The 22,662-nt window shown below is 44.3% G+C and overlaps 1 protein-coding gene across 4 annotated transcripts in view; it reads left to right on the forward strand.

Moving 5' to 3' along the window:
* Positions 1 to 22,662, forward strand: part of nhsl2 (NHS-like 2) — a 129,394-nt gene that overhangs the window by 80,791 nt on the left and 25,941 nt on the right. For all 4 annotated transcript variants that reach the window (XM_076725186.1, XM_076725187.1, XM_076725188.1 and 1 more), the window contains one exon: positions 8,188 to 8,418. In XM_076725186.1, the coding sequence (XP_076581301.1) occupies positions 8,188 to 8,418 (231 nt within the window). The remainder of the gene's footprint in view (positions 1 to 8,187; positions 8,419 to 22,662) is intronic.

A 22,662-nucleotide genomic window follows, 5' to 3' on the forward strand; every position in this document is an offset into this window, starting at 1 on the left:
ACATGAACAGCACTGTAATGGCTAACTGTGCCAACTGAAAGTGCGTTATCGTTTTAGCTAACAGAAAGGCTGAGTTTCTCTGAATACTGCTCAGACTGAGTCACTAGCCAAGTTAGCCAACCGTTTTAGCTTCTGTCAATATTGTTGAGACTGTGAGTCTCTAGCTAAGTTAGCTAACCATTTCAGCATTTGTAAGTACTGTTCAGACTTCGAGTCACGGGCTAAGTTAGCTAACCGTTTTCATAATTGTCAATACTGTTCAGATTGTGAGTCTTTAGCAAAGTTAGCTAACTTTTTAGCTTCTGCTCAAACTGACTCAGAGTGTTTTATAAACAGTTACAAGTATTTAACTTAATATTTGTCAAGATGACATGATAAACAATAGGTTATCTGTGACAGGCTAATGTAGCTAGTTATGGCAGATCTTTTTGAAATGCTCAACAAAGTGTCCTGAATGTTTTCCAGGCTGCTCTATTGTGAATTCCCCTCTTGTCTGAGATGTAAACATCAGTGGTGGTGTTAACATTAACGTTCCACCATTGTCCTATTTTCTATCATCAATCCTCCTCCAAAGCAGCACGTTTCCTCTGAACCTGCTCTCTGATTGGCACATCATGGCCACTGTACTTTGAATTTTTCTCTTATGAAGTGACAGGTTGTCTTCTTTTATGGTCTTTGCGTCAAGTGACGGGTTGTCTTCTTTTTATGTCTCAGCTGTCACGGCTCATGAAGAGAAGCTGACTGTTGAGGTAGAGACACGGAACAGTACAACATGAAGTCCACAGTCCTGTCATTGATTTTTTTTTGACCAGTCAGTCTCTGGGCCTGCTGACATCCAGCTTCGTCTTGCTTCCTGTTAGCTTCTAATGGGCCCGTATGATCTGCCGTTGCACTGCAGCAGTGGTGGTGTGTTTTGGAGATGAGCCTGAATCCTGTGAGGCTTCCAGCCTGTGAAAAACCTTGTTAGGTAGATGACGACTCCTTGCTGTGTTGATGTGCAGTAGGAACAGTGAGAAATTCTTTGCACACAGTCGCAGAAACAGTGATGTCTCAAAGGTATGACGGTAACTAAGGTACTTAACACTCGCTCTCTCTCTACGTTGTGTGTTAACAGTAATTTGTGCCACGTTTTCAGAAACTCCAGAGGCTTGTGTGACTTAAGCACATATAACTTAACTCGCAAATACACAGATGCACGCTCTCACCCACACAAGATCATATATTTAACTTGTTAAATCAGCTATGTATCCACTAATCCATGGTGTGGTTGATATAAGTCCAAAGCTTCATGCCTTAATGAAAGCCGGTATTTTTCATACAGATGCATAAAGTAATTTCTAAATGTTTAAAGGCTGTTGATGGATTTTTATTGCAGTTACAAAATCACAGTAGTTGTTAGAAAATACCTCTAATGTACTTTTAACTCCAACTTGAACTAAACCCCTTTCATTTTCATACATGTGTTTTGAATTGCTGTATAATTACCTTTCAAGAGGTCACTCCGGGAGCTTTGGTGTCACAGATCACACTTGGGTCAAAGACGAGACGCCCTTTTTTTTGAGTACGGACACATAAAAGTACCCCGAGAAGGAGAGGATTACATTTTGGATACATCAGGTGAAAGTACATGGTCCACTTTGTAATGTCAGTAACTTTTGATGAAAAAAAATGAATCTGCATATGTGAAATAAGCTCATAAAGTCCATATTTGTCATTCAGTGTAATGGTACGAACTACAATTTCAATGAAACATGTTTAAATATTCATGTGAAAAAATAAATAAAGTTGTATTGTAACTACCCTGGCATAATTGTACAGGTGTTGGTCTTATCATATTAAAAGCACTTTGCAATACTCCTTCGTTTTGATATTGAAATCATTAGGGGACTTTTGTGCCCACTTCTAAGTTAATTACAGATCATTCAGTGTAATGAGATAAAGCTGGCCTTTTTTAACGACCAATCTAATATATAGTCAGCTGAACACCTGTTCCATCGTTAGAAGGACTCCTGAAGGCTTCGGAGGTGGTAGCAGAAGGTGAGTTTTCCTCTCTAAAATATGTGATATATTCATGTTTTTATGATGTGGTACCAATGGACACAAAATGAAATGTCATTCAGTGAAATGTCAAAAGTCACTTTTATAGTTGAAATTTAATTGAAACAAATGTATTGCAGTATGTGTTGGAAGTAATTGCACTGAACTGTGTAGATCATATGCACTTTTTAATGTAGGTGGCTATGTATTTGCCCATAAAAGATGTAAAATGTATAATAATGTCATTCAGTGCAAGGACAGTGTCATTCTGTGTAATCAGTGCTGTTATAGCTGTAAAACACCAACATCATTTCTGCAGACAAAGTGTTTGTTCCTGGCTTGTTAACTGTCCACACCTGGGCACAAGCTTATTATGGCCATCATTTCCATTACCGATGTTGATATTGTTTTTATGTATGATGTATGCTGTCATTATTGATGATATTATATATTTCTAATGACATTATTTATATATTTTTACAGATGCCTTCCAACAAAGCGGCAGTGGCAAAACACAGGCAAAGAATAAATGCAAACCCAATAGAACGGGAAAAACTACTTGCAAAAAGAAGAGAAAACTATAAGAAGAGAAAAATTGCAGCCTTGGGTGCAAATCCTGACCATCAACCAATCAAGTTTCTGTCAGAGCATGAAGTCATCAAGAAAAGACAACAGTGGCGGGAAAATCAAAGGAAGCACCGGGCAGCTAAACGTGCCAAAAAACTGGACTTCACACCAGACTCCCCTGACATTCCCGTTGAAGAGCTTTCCAGACCTCTTTCCCAGCCAGTGCAGCCAAAAGAATGCTTTTGTGTGGCCAGAAAGAGCAGACAAAGTTTTTTATTTCAGATCAGATGTGAAGGCTGTTATATCTGAGCCAGAGCCCTTAACTATGAGGCAGTCCAAACTTGTCAAATCAGACTGGGACAAGTTTACAGCAGCAACACAGTGTGTGTAAGTAATGCTAAGCCATAAATTGTGGCATACCTATATCATTTGAAAATTCCATTATTGTGGAAGATTTAATTTGTATAAATGTAGACTTCAGATTGTTGTAGCCGCCGTCTACAATTTCAAGGTTTTTTTTCACATTTTTTTTACACTGTTATACCCTGCAGCATTTTTGTTAACTTACATGCTCTTAAAAATAATAAATACAATTTTCTTTTCAAAATTGGTCTCTGTCATGTATTTAGGAGAGTGCATATTGTGGTATACTAAGAGTAATAATAACATTGCTGTGATCTGTATCAATTTACATAGCTTCTGATAAAAACACGTCATTTGGTCATTTGGTGTAACCATTGTGGTCCATTGGTGTAATGCCCATATTGGCATAAAAAAATGAAGTACATGTCTCATAAGTATTGGTTTAGAATAATGCACACTTACACATACCAACACGTGAATTACAATGGATTTTGAATAGATTTTCCTTTCCATTTCCCAACTTTATGTGAGGAAGTGGGCTGAAGTGACTTGTTGGAAGATTAATGACTGTCTCATAATATGGAGACTTAGGACCTATCGCATCATTATACTTCTAATGATCACTCTACATATAGTACTTTAGTAAGTAGTTTGACTTATTTCATTTTTGTGATTGCATACATATTGTTTTGGAAAAAAAAGTTTTATTACACTGAATGACATTTTAAGGGCCACCCTTTAAAAAACAGAGTAAAAGCACATGTTGTACACAATTCACTTCTTAAAAAATATTAAAGTTAAGAACTAGACAGTCCAAGGTACCCAAAAAAGACAAATATTATAGTTGTGCACGAATTTTATTTTTTGGTGCACTGAAAACCTGGTTTCGTCTTTGACCCACTTGTTTCACACCTTCGACCTTGTGTGTCAGCGTAGTATCCAAAATCTAATTAAAGATCACCCTCAGGCATCTGTTACAGAGCAGTCTGACATTAATTAGCTCTAAATATCCTTCTCAAAACAAACAGGCACCACAGAAAGATTGTAAAACTAATTATGGCTCAAAAACCTTTAGCTTGTCTTGACATTTTGCCTGTATTGAAACGCTGTACACCTGAACTCATGATGCAGCTGCAGAAAACCTGAAGTCCTTTTTTATGCTAAAGCTGGAACGTCGTATTTTTTCCGTGCCCTGTTGAGGTACTGGCTGTGCTCTGAGCGATCTTCAGAGTGCATCTTTTTTTATTGTAAACAATGAGCGAAGGAAGCCAGCATTTTGAAAAGATGTTCCCAGCGAGCACTCAAGCCCCCATGACGTCTCTCACAACATGTTGACGTCGGCCTTTCTCTCATTTTCCCCGCAGGCTCAGGAAGCCTGTGCTGCAGTTACCACAATCAGGGTTTAACGTTTGAAAAATGAGTCAGCTCTGACTGTTTTGTACCAAATTTTGTACCTCTGCATGGCCATCATCTGCCAGGTCTGTTGTGCGTGCTGAAGGTATCAGAGCCAAATTCCCAAAAAAGTGACCGACGCTGCAGCTTTTCATTACAATTCAGCATCTTTGAATCATTTCAAAATGGCGCACACATCCAAAGTAGATCATACCACAAATACATGTCGTAGTGGTCCAGCGTTAGAGCAGTTATCCAGATCCTTTACTCAACTAAAAGTACCTACACCACACTGTAAAAATACTCCATTACAATGACAAGTCATGCATTTAAAACCTGAAGGAACAGGATTTAAGTATGATCAGGAAGTTGTATTTAAAGTATTAAATATGCTGTCGTCACCCTTTAGGAACAATTTGACTCCACTGAAGAAGCTAATGCAGCCTCCAGTCATGAAACATATGTCATTTTATATTTCAAAAACACAGATCCAGTCTTAATATATTAATATAATTATTAATATATGTTAACAGAGATAACAGCTCTGACAGTTATTTTGCATACAGGATGTAAAGAAACAGTTCAGGAGTTGCAAAAGTTTGTTTGCCTCCTTGAAACAGACTAAAAAAAAAAAGGACAAAATGAGGATAATCTTCTGGGTGAGCCTCTGCTTCAAACTCAGGTTCCCTAATGGGATATTTCACTCGCAGCAAGACCCACAACACAATGCATACATCCCGTTAACACAGATTAGCTTCAGGAAGAGACAATGCTGAAGATGCCGCGTCTCAAAATGAATGTATTTAAGGCTACAAATGACAAAAAGTCAAATGGCATAGGCCCCGTGTTGAGAATATACGTCTGCTCTACAGTACGGTACACCATAAATCATGCATGATTGCCTTTGTTCTCCTCTCCGCGGCTGATACTTACTGACGTGCACTCCTGTATCATAAACAGTAGCTCTCTCTGGTGGGAGCCGATTGTGTGAAAGCAGCTTAGGAAGATGAAGCCGGTAGCTGGGAGGGTGTAATTGTGATTCCATACAGTACGGCGGGTTTTGCGCGAGGAGACGGCTGCTTCGGAGCAAACAAGACGTGATAGTGGCGGCGGATTCACCGCGGAGTAACTGTGTGTACGTCTGTCTGCTGGGAACCGAGTGTTCTTTCAGTTCTTACCTTTCTTCCCCCCAAAAGTGCTTCAAATCAAGAAATAGTTTCTGCGCATCCCCCTCGGCGATGCTTCCCACACACATGTTGGAGTCTGCGTTTATATTTAGAGTATTTGGTGTTTAGCTCAGCCGAAGCAAGCTGGTGCGTCAGTGTCTTGCTCGGGACTCAAACTGTGTTTTCTGTAGGGGGAACTGACGTTTCTGTCACTGGAAGATCTGTCTGAGCCGAAGGGGAGATCACCCTGCCCGAGTTTTTGTCACCGGTGTTCTGTGCAGATCAGTTAACGTGAAAATGTTGAAGAAAAAATGAATTAAATAGAAGCCAGACAGTAAAACACCCAGAGGACTGATGTTTAGAGCATCATTGTATCTGGAGAAAGTAAGTGGGGAGGAGGTAAAGTTGTGGACAAGAAGAAAGAATCCGTTATTGTCTGTTTAATGATATATTGACGTCACTGTTGTGTTGACCAACAGCCCAAACCTCAAAATAAGTCAAAAATTAATCAAGATTATAAAGATAATTCAGAGGAAAAGTTGCAAAAACTGTGAGGCTGAAACCATGAAACGTATCATCAAAATGGCTGCTCGTCATTATTACTTTGATACACTTCATTTGTGACAAAGTATTATAATTTAGAAGCTTTTCAGATGTTTTTTTATGCTTGTAAAGTGAATCGTAGCTAAAGCTGTCAGATAGATGCAGTGAAGTAAAAAGTACTGTGTTTCCCTTTGAATTGTTGTGAACTAGAAGTAGAAAGTACCACAAGTACCTCAAATTTGTAATCGATTACAGTACTTGAGTAAACGTACTTGCTGACATTCCACCACTGTTGACGAACATCATACGAGCCTGTTTGTTTTATCTTATTTGGGATATGATCTCTGAAGTTTCGTATCAATGTGTTGAACATGTGGAACATCTCATGAACATGACAGGAGAAAGATCTGAAACATGGATGATGTTTCCCAGAATCCATCACAGTACTCCGGTTAGCATAAAGAGGTTTCTCAAAACTGCGATTAAGTTCAATACTGGGCCATTATGAAGGATTCAGTTAAAGTCGTATATATGGCAACATTCATAGCCAGTGTCTGCTAGCCGCGTATGCTAACCTTAACCACGCATCAAAACTTAAACCCGACTGTAGCTACTGTGCACAGATGTGTGAATTATTATTTTAGAAAACGCTGCCGGTGAACGTGTGCCTCTGCAGCCGAGGTGGTTTGTCCCCTTTGGGTTGTTGTACGGCTGGTTTTGTTGTTGGCTTTGTTAAAATGAAGCTAATGCTAACAGACGTACGTCTGTGAGTCCTGTTTGTTCAGCTATGCTAAACTTAAATGGCAGTTACACTATGAAGCATAATTCCATAAATCCAAGATGGCGGCGAACTGTGCTGTGCCAACTGTTGCAGAATTAAATATTATGGTCTGTATTTATTTATGCGCAGAGAGCCGGGGCAGCATTTCACTACTTTTGCAGATGTTGCAGAATCGCTAGCTGTCATCATTAATTTCGGATACAAATTCTCCATCAGAGCCAATAACAACTGATTTCAGCGTCTTTGTTCTCGCAGGAAGTTTTCGGGTTTCTTCTGACAGCTCAGCTCTGCTCGGCTGGACGCCGTCCGCCGCCACGTTTGGGAATCCCAGTGTTTGTCCGTCACGTTGAATCAGCTGCTGGACGCGTTGAATCGTTCAAAGCCTCGTTCCTGCCGGCGTTGAACGGCCGCTCGCCGTGATTCGGGATGATCTGTTTTGATTGTTTGTGTTGGAGGGTTGATGGCGACAGGGGCCGACGCCTCCTTCCCTTCTTTAACCAAATCACACAAACTCCCTCCTTTCTGCCGTCACTCCTCCGTTCTCCTCCCTTTAAATGTCATCCCTCCTTCCCTTCTCCTCCCTCTCGTGTTCCTCTTTCTCTTCCTAATGCCACAATCACACTTTGTCTTTTTTCTCTCATACCTCCCTGCCCTAATCCCTCCTTCTTCCCCTCCCTCCCTCCTCCTCTATCTCCTTTCCACTCCTTTTCCCTCCTAATTAAGCGCTCCTTCTCTCTGTTTCCCCTCCAAATCTGCTCTCCACCTCTCTTCCCGTCCATCCCTCCCTCATTTTCTCCCTAATCCCTGTTTCTTTTTTTTCACCCTCCATCCCTCCCTCCCTCCTTCCTCCCTCGGTCCTTGTTCTCCCTGACAACACACTGCGTTATGTAATCTGCGTCTCTGGGCATTAGTTATGCAAATTCATATATTTTTATTTACGTGTGATTTTCCTCTCTTCCTCTTCTCTCCATCCCTTCTTTTCTCCTTCTCTATCCCTCTCTTTTCCCCATTTTTCCTTCTCTATCGTCCTCATCTACTTTCTTATCTCCCTCTTCTCTCTTTCTCCTCTTTTGTTCCCCTCATTTTCCCCTTTTCTCCTCCTCTTTCATCCCCTCTCTTCACCTCGATCCCCCTTTTCTTCCATCTTTCCCTGCCTCCTTCCCTTTCTCCCCTCCTTCTCCTTCCCACCACGCTCGCAATAATCTTATTTCCCCTCCTTATTTCACTTCCTCTCTTCCCCTCCCCTCTCTCCTCCTTCCTCTCTCCCTCCATCCATCACTTCCTCTCAACATTTTTTCCCTCCCTCTCCCTCTCTCTCTCTCTCTCTCTCTCCTCCAGCCACCAGCGGTCTAGAGGCGGAGGGCAGCAGGCGCGGCGGCAGCAGCAGCAGCCACGGCGACGGCAGCCACAGCAGCATCAGCGGCGGAGGAGGCAGCAGCGGCGGCGGCGCGGCCCACTTCAGGTCTCCATGGCAACAGAGCGTGAACGTGTTCGGCTCGTGGAGCAGGCCGGAGTGTGTCGAGGAGCTGCACCAGCAGGCGCAGCTCAACCTCCAGAGCCTGCTGCAAGGTAAGGATGGATGGAGAGGAAAAGAGGAGGGGAACGGACGGATGGAGGGAGCGAGCGTGTGTGTGTGTGTGTGTGTGTGTGTGCGGGCGAGAGTGCGGTGTGTTTTGAGTGGGTGGGAAAGGCGTGGAGGCAGAAGCGGAGGCGGGTGGGAAAGTGTTTACATGCGTGTGTGGCGTTGGACTGCGCTGATATGGGTGTGAGTCGGCCGCCTTGAAGGTGTGTGTGTGTGTGTGTGTGTGTGTGTGTGTGTGTGTGTGTGTTAGCATGCAGATATGTGTGAGAGGGTGTGTGTTCAATATTCCCTCGCTATCGTGTGTTTATATTGTACTGAAGGGTGTGTGTGTGTGCGCATGGCAGCTCACAGGGGCACTGCTCGTGGTGTGTATGTGGATTCACCTTGCAGCGATGTTATTTAAGGTAGTATTTCTGATTTTGTGCATGTGCATTGGATTGGATGGACACTGTTGATGTGTGTGTGTTTGTGTGTGTGTGTGTGTGTGTGTGTGTGTGTGTGTGCATGGGGGGTGGGGTGGGGTGGGGGGAGTTGTGTGCATGCAGTGTTTGTGTGTGTAGAAAGAGGCATTCAAAGACATCTGTTTGTATCTTAGTCAGTGGTTGTAACTCTGCCTTGTTTTTGTTTTTTAAGGTGGAACGCTGTCATTCTCATTTAAATATTAATCTCTGGTTTGTAGAGTACAACCTGCGTGTGTGTGTGTGTGTGTGTGTGTATGCAAATGAGCTCTCAAGGGAGCTAGGGTTTCCATTTGTTCTCAGGTAATACCGTTTCTCTTCCTCTGCTGTCCTCTCTCTCTCTCCCTCTCTCTCTCTCTCTCTCTCTCTCTCTCTCTCTCTCTCTCTCAGTGTGACTCATGCTGTCTCGCCCTTTGCCCGGCTCCTCCATTAAAACGATCACAGCGGGTTTTTAGCTGAATGAACGGGGCGCCGAGTGGCGTCGCAACTTTGAACAAACACCTGAGAGAATGAATGAACGGATGAACGTCTTAGATCATTACTGAGATATTTTACAAAGGCAAAGACTCACTCCATTTTTCTTTCGGACAACAAATTCAAGTGTTGATCCGTCTCCTAATACCGTCCGACCTCCTGCTCTGCTGTGCTCTCACCCCAAAAACCCATGATGGAAACTCTTTAAAAATTATATATATATAGTTTAGTCTTTAAAAAGGGGGCAGTAATATCCCCAGACAGCTGGTCCTTGTAGTTTTTAGCAAACAGAGCTAGTTTGTGCTTTTGTTAGGGTCTATTTTCAGCTGCGGATGAATACACAGTTACAGTATCAGGACAGTATTTGTGGTAGCTGCCTTTTCGTCACAGTTACAGTTCGTTACTAATCAGCGCTCGCTCTGTTTGTCACCTGTGCAAACTCTCTTCTCTCAGTCCGTTCCTGCCATGCAGCTGCGTCGATGAGGCGTCGATGAGGCGTCGATGAGGTTAGCCATGAGCCAGCTGGAGGTAGATATCAGGCGGATCTCTTGTCATAGAACTCAGATGAATTAGCGAGCAGACTTCCAGCTTCTGCACTGCCTGTTATTAAAGGGGGCTTTAATGGCTCCTTGCAATATTTGTATTGCGAGATAAGCAGGACGTGTGCACAATTTGCAGAAAAAAGCTGATTAAAATTGTGTTTTTTTAATAATCTTTAGGCAAAAGTGTATCAATGCAACAGAGGAATAAGTGGGTGGACGAGGGAGTGAATGGGCTCTGGGTATGCGAGCGATACCAGGAGGATCAATTCAGTTGACAATAAGAAAAATACATTATGTAACCAGATTTATCCTTTCATTCACATCACTTGTTGATCTAAAACAGCGTGTTGAGTCAAATCACAAAGCAAAGCAAACAGAAGCGTTAATGTGTTTGAACTCTGTTGATTTGGGAGTTTTTCTTTCTCCCTCGCTGTGTGTGTGTGTGTGTGTGTGTGGGTGTGTGTGTGTGTGTGTGTGTGTGTGTGTGTGTGTACAGTCTTCAGCTTATTCAGTACAGTATGTCGCCTCCTACACCCTCCTCTGTCTCTTTTCCCTTCTCCTCCACTGCCATGTCTTTATCCTGCCTGTGTGTGCGTGTGTGTGTGTGTGTGTGTGTGTGTGTGTGTGTGGTTTTATGCGCGTATTAAGCCATTTATTGTCTCAGACTGGCTTGACTTGTGTTTGATAAAAATAAGATGGATGAATGCATCGTGGGTGGACAACAGCAACAAATGTGTGTGTGTGTGTGTGTGTGTGTGTGTGTGTGTGTGTGTGTGTGTGTGTGTGTGTATGTGTGTGTGTGTGGCCATTCATCTTTCCTGTGTTCATTGGTGTCGCTCTGTGTGTGTGTGTGTGTGTGTGTGTGTGTGTGTGTGTCGCCGCCTGTGTGCACGAGTGCTGCTGCGCTTCCCGCCGTCATGAACAGTGTGTCCGCGTGTGTGTTTTCAGTTTGTGCACCAGCGTCCGTCCGGGCTGCGTGTGTCCATCTGTTCGGGTGTGTGTTATATAACAGTGAAGCAGCCAGCTGTACTCTCGCTCTCTCTCTGTGGCCGTCCTCACCGTCGGTCTCCCACTGGCCTCGGCTCGGTAAAATATTCATACTCTTTCCCGCTCCTCGACACTCTGCCCTCCATATTTATGAAGCTGGCTGTCGTCCTCCGGTGTTAGACGGATCTGCTGCGTTTTCTGCCGAGATTCAGCTCCCCCTGCAGCGAGATTTGTGTGAGATTTATTTCACTGTTGCCGCTAAGTGGGCAACGGCGGAATCCGGCCAATGTTCCCGCTCATCATCAACACGCCACCGTAGAATATTTAGCATACGGCGTTTTTACACAGGCTGCTTTGTGCCCCTTTTATTCCTGATTGGATTCCTCATGTGTGCAAATTTACTTTAATGAGTGAATTTCATTTAATGTGCAAGTCTTCAATTATAATTAGTCTCTCTGATTTGGACCACTTGCATTCAACAAGTCCTCCAAGCCAAATGAGAAAATACCGTATGTTGTTGCTTGCCGGCTTTGAAAACCACGATCGGCAGGAGGACGCCGTTCGTCAGCGCCACATCCAAAACGCTGCTGCAGAGGCGATCCGCATGCTCTGTTCCTGATCTGTTTAAAAGCAGCAGTGCCGTAGACGTGCCTCTGTGGACTCGTGCAGGCGCAAACGAAACTTCCAGACCTCTCGGAAACAGAATCTCAGAAGGCAGCAGCAACGTCAGACGGCAGGACGCTTCGGTCTGATGAGCCACGCGGTCGCCTCGCTTCGTTATATTGGAATTGAACATGTCCGACTCCCACAGGGGGGAAACAACACTGTTGTCTTGAAACGTGAACTCTTCTGGATCTATACGCTATTGACACCATGTCACCCAGGGGCTCCGATGAGGAAATGGACATTCGCCCCTTTTAATGACTCTCTAAACCCACTACTCGCCGCTTACATCCTCCTTGGGCTGCTTGTAATCTGTGTTCTACCATTTTATTTCAGCCAATGCTTTTTGCTCTCCGCACGGTCCGTTTACCTGCAACAAAAGCCCGCTCAGGCTGATTGGCCACGACTAATCGGACTACAAACAGAAACCAGAACGCTTCCAAAACCGAAGTCTTGTCCCTTGCGTACGGATCCTGCTTTCATATGCAGATATGTGTTTATTGAGATTAGACGAGGAGCAGTTGTGCTCCAAACAATAAATAAGTGCACATTGGAGCCCTGCAGAGTGCGAGCTGCTCATTTATTTCCTGATTTGCTCATTTTCGACTCTGCGCCTGCCCCTCTTCGGTTTGGGTGTGTGTTTCTGTTCCTGATCTGTCATTGCTTTGGTGAAGGTTTGGTTAAATTTAGGCACAAAGGGTCAGAAAGGACCAGGATTTGGGTTAAAAGCAGCCACTTTTTAAAGGTTCAGAGACCTTCATCATCACAGTAACACAAACAGTAAAGGTGATGATAAAGATTTAAAACTTATTTCCTGTCTCCTGACTTAAAGATACGTCGTGTTTTGGTATTTAATGAAGTGTCTGGTGCTGTCGTAGGTCTGTTTCTCAGTACTTTAGACATTTGGAAAGTGTGTCTGCTTCGTGAACCGTCGGTCAGGCCACTTGTGAGCGATGCTTACGTGCAGCTGACTAAAAATGGTGGCAGCCTCCTGTTTCCCCAATGATCGAGTCCCGCGGGGCTCCTGCGAGCTGATTCGACGGGTGCAACACGTCAAAATGAAAAAGAGGAAATGATCTTGCGTTGCAAGTCGCAGCTTGCATGCTGCAAATTGCGTAGAGGTGGGCCCGTGCTGAAGAATCACAGTTTGATTTGGAAACTGGTGGGAGGACCTGCTGAAGGCTCCTTTTCTTCATCAGCTCTGCTCAGAGTCCACCTCTCTGCAGCGTCTGTCGCTGTGTGTGCCTGTGTGTTGTGCAGAAAAGGTGATTATTCCTCCCCATAATCCTGTGTAGAAGACAGCTCGCCGTTAGCTTTGGTTAGCAAAAGCTAACCAAGTCCAAGTAAAACACCTATGAAACAATATTTTAATTAAGAAATAGATTAAGATTCAGTCGTATTTCACTGTTGCTGAGCAGGTTACAGTAAAGTATGGATATTAGTACCATTACTTTGTCAAGGTAAATGAATAGTTTTGTCCCACTTCCTGGGACCCATCTGCATATTTAGGCTTTTAAACAGCCACGTTTTCATTATCTGGCCCCATTAACAGTCTGCAACACAACTCAAGCTCAGTGTTTCCATTAAGATTTACAAGAATGAGATCTGCACATTTTGTGATCAAAGTTTTTTGGCTGCTGTGCTGAAATATTCATGTGCTGCTCCTTGGCAGTGATATATTATATATTTAAAGCGCAGTATTGTACTCCACTGGAGGCAGATGTATTGTATTCTGTACAGGTTTATAATAGGAAGATTTGCACTTCACTTATTGCCTTCTGCTCCTAAGTGCCCGCTGCCCTGCATATTTATGAAAGGTTTCCCTCCTCTGCAGACAGATTTACTCTGTTTTCTGGGGAGATTAACAGCAGCCAGATTTGCATTGTGCTTCCTCTGTTTCCGCACGCCATTAATCAACAGCAAAATATTCATGTTATTCTTTCACATTAACGGTGAACTTTGAAGTTTTGCTGGTGTCATCCATTACAGCCACAATGGCTATTTGCACATATTTGCTGTGTAATTTCATGACAGTCCATTAAGCAACACTCAAATATTCATACTTCACCGCCTCAACACTCCACATGTTTTACTGACTGATTCGACTTTGCATATTTGCGGAGTAATTCTGCTGCAATCTTTCTTGAGTTTTGCTCGTCCAGGCCTTTTATAGAACTTGTAGTTGTGGACAATCTGTCAGAGTGAATGTGAAGCTCCTCTGGCAGCTTGCGTTGGCCCGCACCCCAATTAAGACGCTTTTATTTTGGTCTGATTTGGCAGCTTTAGATCCGATCTGTGATGGCAGCGTGTCGACCCTGTTGAATGCTGCTGCGGCTTTGTTTTCAGGATTTACAGCAACATATTGTTCTGGTGTGTGAATGAGCGTTTGTCGTATGAGAATGACTATAATGATCGTTTTTTAAAAAATGGCCAACCCCACTGCTCTATGTGAGCATCAAAAACATAATAAGACGAGCAGTTTGTGAAATAGTCAGGAAATTGAATCTACAGGATTCATCTACATGGGCATGAATTTCTCATTTTTCCTGACACTCGGCACGACTTTCAAACTAACGTGGTTCAGTTGGAGGCGAATTTCGCGCCTGCATCACGTCCACCTTTGCTCCCATTCTGCGGTCAAGTTAGCGACCATAAATATGCAACACTGCTTAGACTTTCAAAATAAAGTGTGCTGGGACACATTAGAGGTGAAGGTCACGGTTCGGTTAAGTTTTAGGCACCAAAACTACTTAAAATACTACTACTTCCTTTAAAAAAAGACCAACAGACGGCTGGTTTCACACTGGAATCAAAGTGTGAAAGTCCTGTTTTAACCCATCCATCCGTCCATCCAGACAACAGGACAGCAGCTGATTTGACCTCGTCAAACAGCTGTGGACCAATAGTCATCATGTTTCTCCAGGTCAGACAGTTAATGTTCGCGCTGTTGGATTTTATTTTGTTCCCTGCTCGCTGATCAGAAGGTGGATGAAATGGCGAGACAAGCAGTAGTTTGTAAGATTAGAGGAAAGTTTCTGGCGAGATGAAAGATGAGAGGGTTTTTTTGATCACCGCCACTGTAGTTCTTCCTCTGAAGTGTCATGAAAATAGTCACCCGCTAACTCAAAGCCGCACCAAGAGATTTGAGGAAGTCGCCGGGAGAAACTGGGGAAACTGTCTAGAAATGTTGAGCTCCAGTATCCAGGAATCATTAACTGTTACCGAACCCACAGACAGCGTCGTTTGCATGTTAGTATCCCGTATTTATTGTAACCTGGGATGTGACTTTTGTGTGAGGCACTTAGTTATTCAGTATTTCAGTATCCAGGTCTCTTTACTGGAGACGGCGGTTGAATAACTGAGGTGACAGCTGAGATCCGCCGCAGAGCATCTGATCAGCGCCGGGGTTCTGGGACGTGCACACACGCTGGCGCTCTCGGTGTCGTCCAGCGGCTCTGAACCGTCATCTAAACTGCTGTCGGTCACCGTGCAGCCGGAGGGCTCGAGATAAGGCTGCGAGAACGTGTGTAATCCATTACAGAAGGCCCTGTTTGAAAGAGAGACGCTTGTTGTAGGTTTTCTGGTGGGTTTCAGATACGCTGCGTGGCCAAACGTGTGTGGGATGGGATTATTGAACATCTCATTTCAGAAGCACGGGCATCGATCTGCTGCTTCTGCAGCCTCCACCCTCCTCTGACGGCTTCAGAAGATTTTGGAAACTGGCTGCAGCAGCGAGAGTGTTTGTGAGATCGGCGGCCGGTGCTCAGTCCTGGAAGAAGGTCGGCGTTTGATGGATGGTGTTTGGATGTTGTTGTTGTTATGGAGCGACAAACGGGGGTGGACTGATCGGTCAATGAAGCATCCAACTTTATCACAATGTGGGTTTTTTGTTTGTTTTTCTCTCAGTAATTACCATGTAATTGTTATTGTAACCATGACGATGAAGATCCACCACCTCAACCAGGTACTTACTTTAACCCAAACCATCATCATCATCACGGTCACGATGATGATTCCCTCAGCTTCACTAAGTCATGTCTGTGCCTGAACCCTAAATGGGTTTTAAAGTGCGTCTGTTCGTGTTTGGGTACTGGTGCTTGCAGCGGCCAAAAAGGATGAGACAGCAGTCCTTTCTCACATTTTATACACCAAATTGTAATTCACATCATATATTAAATAGACATATTTATTGTGCTGTGTTATTATGATGCATTAGTGTTATTATCACAAGACATTTATTTTATTTGTTTTTCAGTTGAATTATATTTTAAGTTCTTAAAAAGTTTTTTGCTAAAGTTCAGTAAATGCAGTAAAGAGTAATTATAAATTGATGAATAATCGAGATCTCAGTATTTACCACAATAATTGTGATTAAAAGTATCACTGTGGATGCTGTAAAACCGGCTTCAACACACTCCGAACAAAGCTGTGTCACACTTGAGGCTGGGGTACATTATTTGAGTGGAGGTCGACGGTGCTGTCGGCGCTCGGAGCGAGGTGAGAGTTACAGTAACTGTCTGCTCTGTTTTCACCTCTTATTTTATTTAAAACTCAGCCTGGGATTAGACTGCAGCACATGCTTCAGCAGTAAATAGTCTTTACCATTCACTTTACAATTTTGTTGACGCTCTTTATTACCTTTTTTTTCTCTCTCTGCGGATCAGCCGGCTTCATTTTATCGTGCCCTATCTTATCTTATGCGGCGGCGTGAGTCCTCAGAGCTTTAAGTGCGAACGCTGCAGCCTCTCCTCACAGTGGACACAATGCGAGGCGATGAGATACAACAGCCAAACTTTAAAATGTCACAGAAACCCTTTAACGGTGTCACAGGACGTCTGAATCAATGCCAGCCGCGATGCACACAGTCTGATAAAGTTTCCTCGTCTGCGCTAACTTAACTACAAAATGTCACAGCGGCTCTTTAATTGTGTGGCAGAAGGTCTGAGTCAATGCTAGCCCCTATCTACACAGGATGATAAGGTTTAGCTGTGGTCAATACGCATTACCCAACAGGTGCGGCATCGATCAGGTGGAGGATGCTGATGCGGGAGAAACTGTTGTTTCCTTTTTATAATCTCGAAGGCAGAATGTAATTGGTGTATAACCTGACACCACTTTGAGATGAGGCTTCAGCTCCAATGCTGTTGAGCGGTTGGCGTGGTTTGTTTCTCAGCAGCAGGTCTGAGATCCGGTTTTCATTAAAGTTGGAAGCATCTGAGCTCATTGAAACGCTTTCAAGCCGCCTCTTCGTGCATTGATTTAAATGGAAATCTGAGTCTCTGACTGACTCCACGTGACAGAAACGGTCAGTTTAAATGCCTTTTATGATTATTTTATGCAAATTGTTATTTTATGGTTGGTTAGCACAGCGTTTAATTTAGGCAGGCATTTAGCTTTTTGGACCAAATTGGCTCATGAACAAAAAGCTGGACGCCTGAAGCAGTGAACGGAGCCTGTTTTAGAGACGCCATAGATTGTTTGAACTTTTATAACTGACTGACCTTTATAATCTGATAGTCTGTTTGTTTTTGAGCCACAAAATTTTGCTTTTTTTTCTCCAGGAAATGAGTCAGTTTGGCCAAACTGTCTCTCTTTCCAGTTCCCTCTGTGCGGAGCTTTTCATTGGAGTGACATCTCCGTGAATCAGGCGAGACAAACTTGTCTGTCTGGTTTCTTTCCTAAGGGGTCTTTTTGAGAAGTTTTCCACAAGCTGCCGTCGAAGCATGACACACTTAAATTCTATGATCCAGGGACATTTGCATTTAAGCCAACCTGTCAAAACCTCAAATGAACCCGGTGCTGATCAAACACAGGGCTGAGGTGACAGAGCCCTGAAGGTAAGATGAGACTCATGACCAAAAAGTCACCACTTTGAATCTGTTTCAAAGTTAGAAAACTCACGATGGAAAGGAAAAACCTGACGAGTGGGCTCAGGTTGTCCTTGAGCAAAGGACTAGAGGTTGCGTGGCGGCTTTGAAGAATGCGATGCAGCACTTGTAAGCATGTTCGAAACAGCTTGTATTTAATTGGTGGAGCGTTTCCTCCTTTCTGATTGTTTGGCTCAGCGTAAACGACGCTGTTTAAACTCAGCGTCCTCTTGCTTCGGGTGTCAGAGCTTCAGACCCTGTTTGGACAGACTTTAGTTCTGTATCAGGGCTCCTGCAAAAGATGCTAATTTAACCCGGATCAGCTTTTTGCGACATCGTCCAGCAACGCGAGTGCATGTTCCTGGTGGGTATCTGCCACCTCAGTCGCTTTCCAGTTCCAGTCCTGCCTCCAAGTATCATGATCAGTAGCTGCTAATAAGCCTTAAAACTCATGGACCTGTCACTCAAACTGGACGTCCTGGATTGTGTTGCATTTTCCTCTCGATACCTGCGCAAGCACACCAACGCAGCCCCTTTTGCCTCTCTTTCACGAGGCTGTTTTGAAGGCGCGGTCGGCGACGGTGCGCTCGACTCGTGTTGTGTGGTAGCTGTGAAATGGTTGTGACAGATCTGACTGGGATCTGTGGGTGCAGACTCTTCTTTTAGCAGGATCTTGGCCAGCAGTGGCTCCTGGAATTGACCAAAATATGCGAGTCATGCTTCTTGCATGAGTCTGGCAGCCATGCTTGGGTATTGGACCAAGTGATTTTAGCTACTTGGGATTATTCAAACAAGAGGCTAATATCAGATTGCAGGAGCTTGGATTCCTCAGGGTGCCTGACTTCTGTGGGACACTAACTTCACTGCACTATGTTGAGAGTTGGTTACATGTAGAATTTCCGCACAGGCTCATAATGCCTTATTTTTTGCTCAAGATAAATTCAGAAAAGCAGCTATACATAGTCCTGTTCTCACAACCTGGAGCCAGATCAGTGCAGGGGATGGAGACTGTGACAGGGGATATATTTACCCGAGATCGAAATAGCATCAGGAGATAAAAGTAAAAAGATCAAGACAGGACGGGATTTTCGTGGACAGAAGTCACAGAAATAGGATGAGGCTGGAAGCAGTAAATCAGGACTGGATAAAACAAAGAAGGAGCAGTTCGTCACTCGTCCTTCGGCAGATGTCACCGCTCGCTGAGCACAAGTTAAAGATCCGGAGTGTCTTTAGTTCACCTTAATGATTCAAAAACAACTCACCTGCCTCAGTTTGAACCACAGATGCTACAACAGGAGCCTTCAGAAAGTACCTTCACTCCGCCAGTCATCCACAGACACATCTTGGATAACCAACAAGAATGCGTGCAGACGCAGACGACCCCGTAATGGGATCAGAACCCTCCTTGTGGTTTCCAATGAGCGGCGTAAACCAGGCCGCCAACCGCCAAATCTGTCCTTCGAGGTCACAGCCACCCGCTTTCATGGTAACAAACACCGGCCCCTTTTCCCTGTAATGGATTGATCTGTTGTGCATGTTAAATCACAAGGACAAAGACGTGGCTCACGGGCGCACGCACACACATACAGTGCATACGTGGCAGCGTGCACGCAGCGTACACAGGCAAACAAACGCCGCGGCCGTGGTGAAAGACGGGTATTGTTAATTTCTGTCTTCCCCCCTTCGTCCTCCTGGAGGGGAGAAGAAAGAGTGACCCAAATTTGACACGACCGGGGTGCATATCGTCAAGGATGGTTGGGTTTATGCGTGAATGGGTGCACTGTACACACACACACACACACACACACACACACACACACAAACACACAACGTCGACGCCGCTCGTTAAGTGGCACCTAAGGATACCTTATTCACGCACATGTCCGTGAACGCTCTTTGGCGTACAACAGAGTCACACATGCGCCTAAATGAGTGATCCGCGCACACACACACACCTCCACACAAACACACACAATATACAGGTTAGTGATGCATGAGTGCTCGGCCTGCTTGTCTGGACAGAGGAGGGGGGGTGGGGTAGGTCGTGTTTCGCTGCTCTGTGTGTGTGTGTGTGTGTGTGTGTGTGAGTGAGTGACTGGCATACCTTTACACTGCGCACACCAATAGCATCCCTCCTCCCCCTCCCTCGTTTTCCCACCCGGGACCCTGCAGTCGTGTATCCGAGCTGCACTCGGTGGAGCCTGGCTGCTATCTGAAGCGTGGATCTACAGCTGTTCACCTCCCCGCTCTCAGGACTCTGCCGGTCAGCGCGCACATCGGCTGACTGCGGCTGGAGATCCACACGTAGCTGAACTCGCTAACAGGGTGATTCTGCAGGCGCCTTTGCAAGTAACTGGGCAGTACTGGAAGAAGTATCCAGATCCTGAATGTGAGTAAAAGTACCAGAATGTAGAAGTGATGAAGTGAACAGCATCAGAACTAAGACGTATGTACTAGCTGGTCACCTTTTTAACCTCTGTTGCATAATATTTTGTTAGCTCATCATATATTTTGTACGTAAAAATTACTAACTTTACTACATACAGCTGCCTCTGGATGAAGTACTCGTGTAAAGTACCTCAAAATCACACTTACTTTCACTCCACCGCTGAACACGTGCTGCTTTCTAACGACTCGAAGCGCGAGAGGTTTATCGATTGTGATGCTTTATTGATGAGGGATTTCTTAATGTTTAACAGATCAGCAGTTCACTGTTTATCCAAAATACTTCGGGGTTGCTCGGTTGTAAACTTCTGGCTGGCGCACGTCCTCCTTCAGCGTCACTTTTAATGTCTTTTTATGAGCCTGCGCTTTAAAATTTGCGTTGGTTACAGCTTGTAACTCCCCGTACGCCCACAAATTCTGCTCTTTACGTAACTGTTTGTGTGCTGATTAAACAAGCGAGATCCAGCGTGTTAATTAGTGAGCTTCAGGGGTGCTGGTCACCTCCTGGCTCCAGCTCTGAACACACACACACACACACACACACACACACACACACACACACCAGACTGTTGTTAGTCTTCGTCCTGGCAAGAGAGTAAATAAGCTTATCGGCGAAATGTTGAACTAAATAATCAGAAGGGACTGAAAAGCAGGTATGTTTGCCAGCCAAAGGGCGCCCAAAAAGCACCCCGTTTGTGATCTTTAAAGCCTTTGTTGACCATGAAGAAAGCGTCTGAGGGCGTCTTGTCTTCTGCTGCAGGAACAAATGAAGCTTCAACACGTTTTGATGTGAGATGACAGAAACATGTTGTCCGGCTCTGCCAGCGTCTCCTACCCTGTTAGTGCAGTTTTGACAGATTGGACCTCAATGGCATTATGTTGTGTGAATTCCCTTCCTCCTCCTCCTCCTCCTCCTCCTCCTCCACCCTCTTCTTTTCCTGCACCTCCTTTGGCTTCTTCGGTTTCATCTTAACCATTTTTCCTGATTCTTCTGTCCCTTTCTCCCAACATATCGTCTTCTCCGTCTCCTCCTCTGCTGCCTTTTCTTCTTCTTTTTTCCCACACATACGTCCTCCTCTGCCTCGACCTAATCATTCGCTTCTTCTTCTTGTTATCGCTCTGTTTGTTTGAAGCACTTTCTCCCTCTGCGGTGCGTCTCCTTTCGCCTTTATTCCTTAATTTTTCTTCATCTGTCACTTTATCCAATTGGGCTTCTTGATTTCTGCTTGTTCCCTTATTTCATACCCTCCCTGCTTCCTCTTCTTCTTCACGAGCCATCTTTTCCTTTGTCATCTTCATCTGCTTCTCCTTCACTTCTTCCTCCTCGCGCTCTTCCTCATCATCCTGTTTACCCCCTGCGTCTCCGGACTCTTGCTGACGCCTCACTTCTTTGGGCCGCTGCAGTCTGGATGAGATGAGTTTTGGCTTCTGCTCGCTGTTTGCTAACCGGCTGATCCTGCTGTTTTTGCATGCAGCAGTCGGGCAGTTTGTAATCAATTATTTTGACACTGCAAAATAGACAGTTCTCTATCACGAGCGCCGGGTGTGCGATGTGCCTCTATGAATACAAATAGCCAGGGACGTGTTTTCTCAAAGCAAGCGCTCACAAAGTGAAACGTCTAATAGCTTCCAGAGGAACTGGCAAACGCAGTGAGCAAAGTTTTCTGTTTAGCACGCCGTCATTAATATTTATGTACTAAGTTTAATGCAAAAGTTTGGTTTTAAAGTGAGAAATTTGACTTTTCAGTTTGCGTTCTTACCCTTTATAAAGGGCCTATGAGCTGTAAGTAATAGCTTTATTGGTAGTTACTAAACTATTTACTTAAGCTAAATGAAGTCAGTCATTAAAGTAATAGTAGTTCACTAAATGTTCTGATTGGCTTCCCTGCAGGGACTGAGGCTGGAGGATCAATACCACTCTCATCTGTGTATTAAACATAAGGCGACTGCCAGCAGCTTGTTATCTGAGCTCAGCATAAAGAGCAAAATCCACCCACCAGCCCCTCTCAAGCTCACCAGAAAGCAACCAAAAAACAAACATCTTACTCGTTTAATCTGGACAGAAAAACAATTTCTTGGCAAAGTCCTGTCGTCAAGGTTGTCAGACTCCAGTTGGAAGGCTGGTTTTGATCCCTTCAGACCGCCTGTTTCCCATTGTTTCCAGTCTGTAAGCTCGTCAGCGATATAGATCGTATCATATCAGGTTTGCACATTTCTGGAAATGTCAAACTATTCCTTGGATTTTAATTAAAGGTCAAGAGTTTAATCACTTTCTAATAAGGCATCAGTTCTGCAGTTCTGAAGGTTATTAAAGTCATTAATAAAAGATCATCGGCTTCTCGCTCTTCAATAAACCAGCAGCTGAAGTTGCAGTCAGAAGTGTTAAAACAGTGAGTCATTCATGTCTATTTCATCACTTCAATCCATCAACCAATCAGTGAATTTTGGTTCAGAGGTCCTGTTCAACACGTCAGAAGTCAAATTATCCACTGGACACGCTTGATGACCGTCTTATTAAAGGGTTATAACGATCTAGCAGGTAAAGGTAAATCCAGGTGTATTGACTGCATCCACAGCCCGGCGCAGCAGCTAATGTGAGTCATGTCGTTAGCAGGGTTGCGCTAACTGGGAGTTAGCAGGAGCTCGCGTGACGCCCACTGGGATTAATGAGGAGGTTTTTAATCCCAAACAGATTGAACTGGTCAGTTTGCACACGCCTCGTGCAGGAAGGAGGCAGGTTGTCTCTTCTCCTTCTGCGGCGTCTTGACCACCCGGGCGTCTCGCGCCTTGTTTGC

Source organism: Chaetodon auriga, chromosome 24 (assembly GCF_051107435.1).
Source record: "Chaetodon auriga isolate fChaAug3 chromosome 24, fChaAug3.hap1, whole genome shotgun sequence".
NCBI classification, from domain to species: Eukaryota; Metazoa; Chordata; class Actinopteri; order Chaetodontiformes; family Chaetodontidae; genus Chaetodon; species Chaetodon auriga.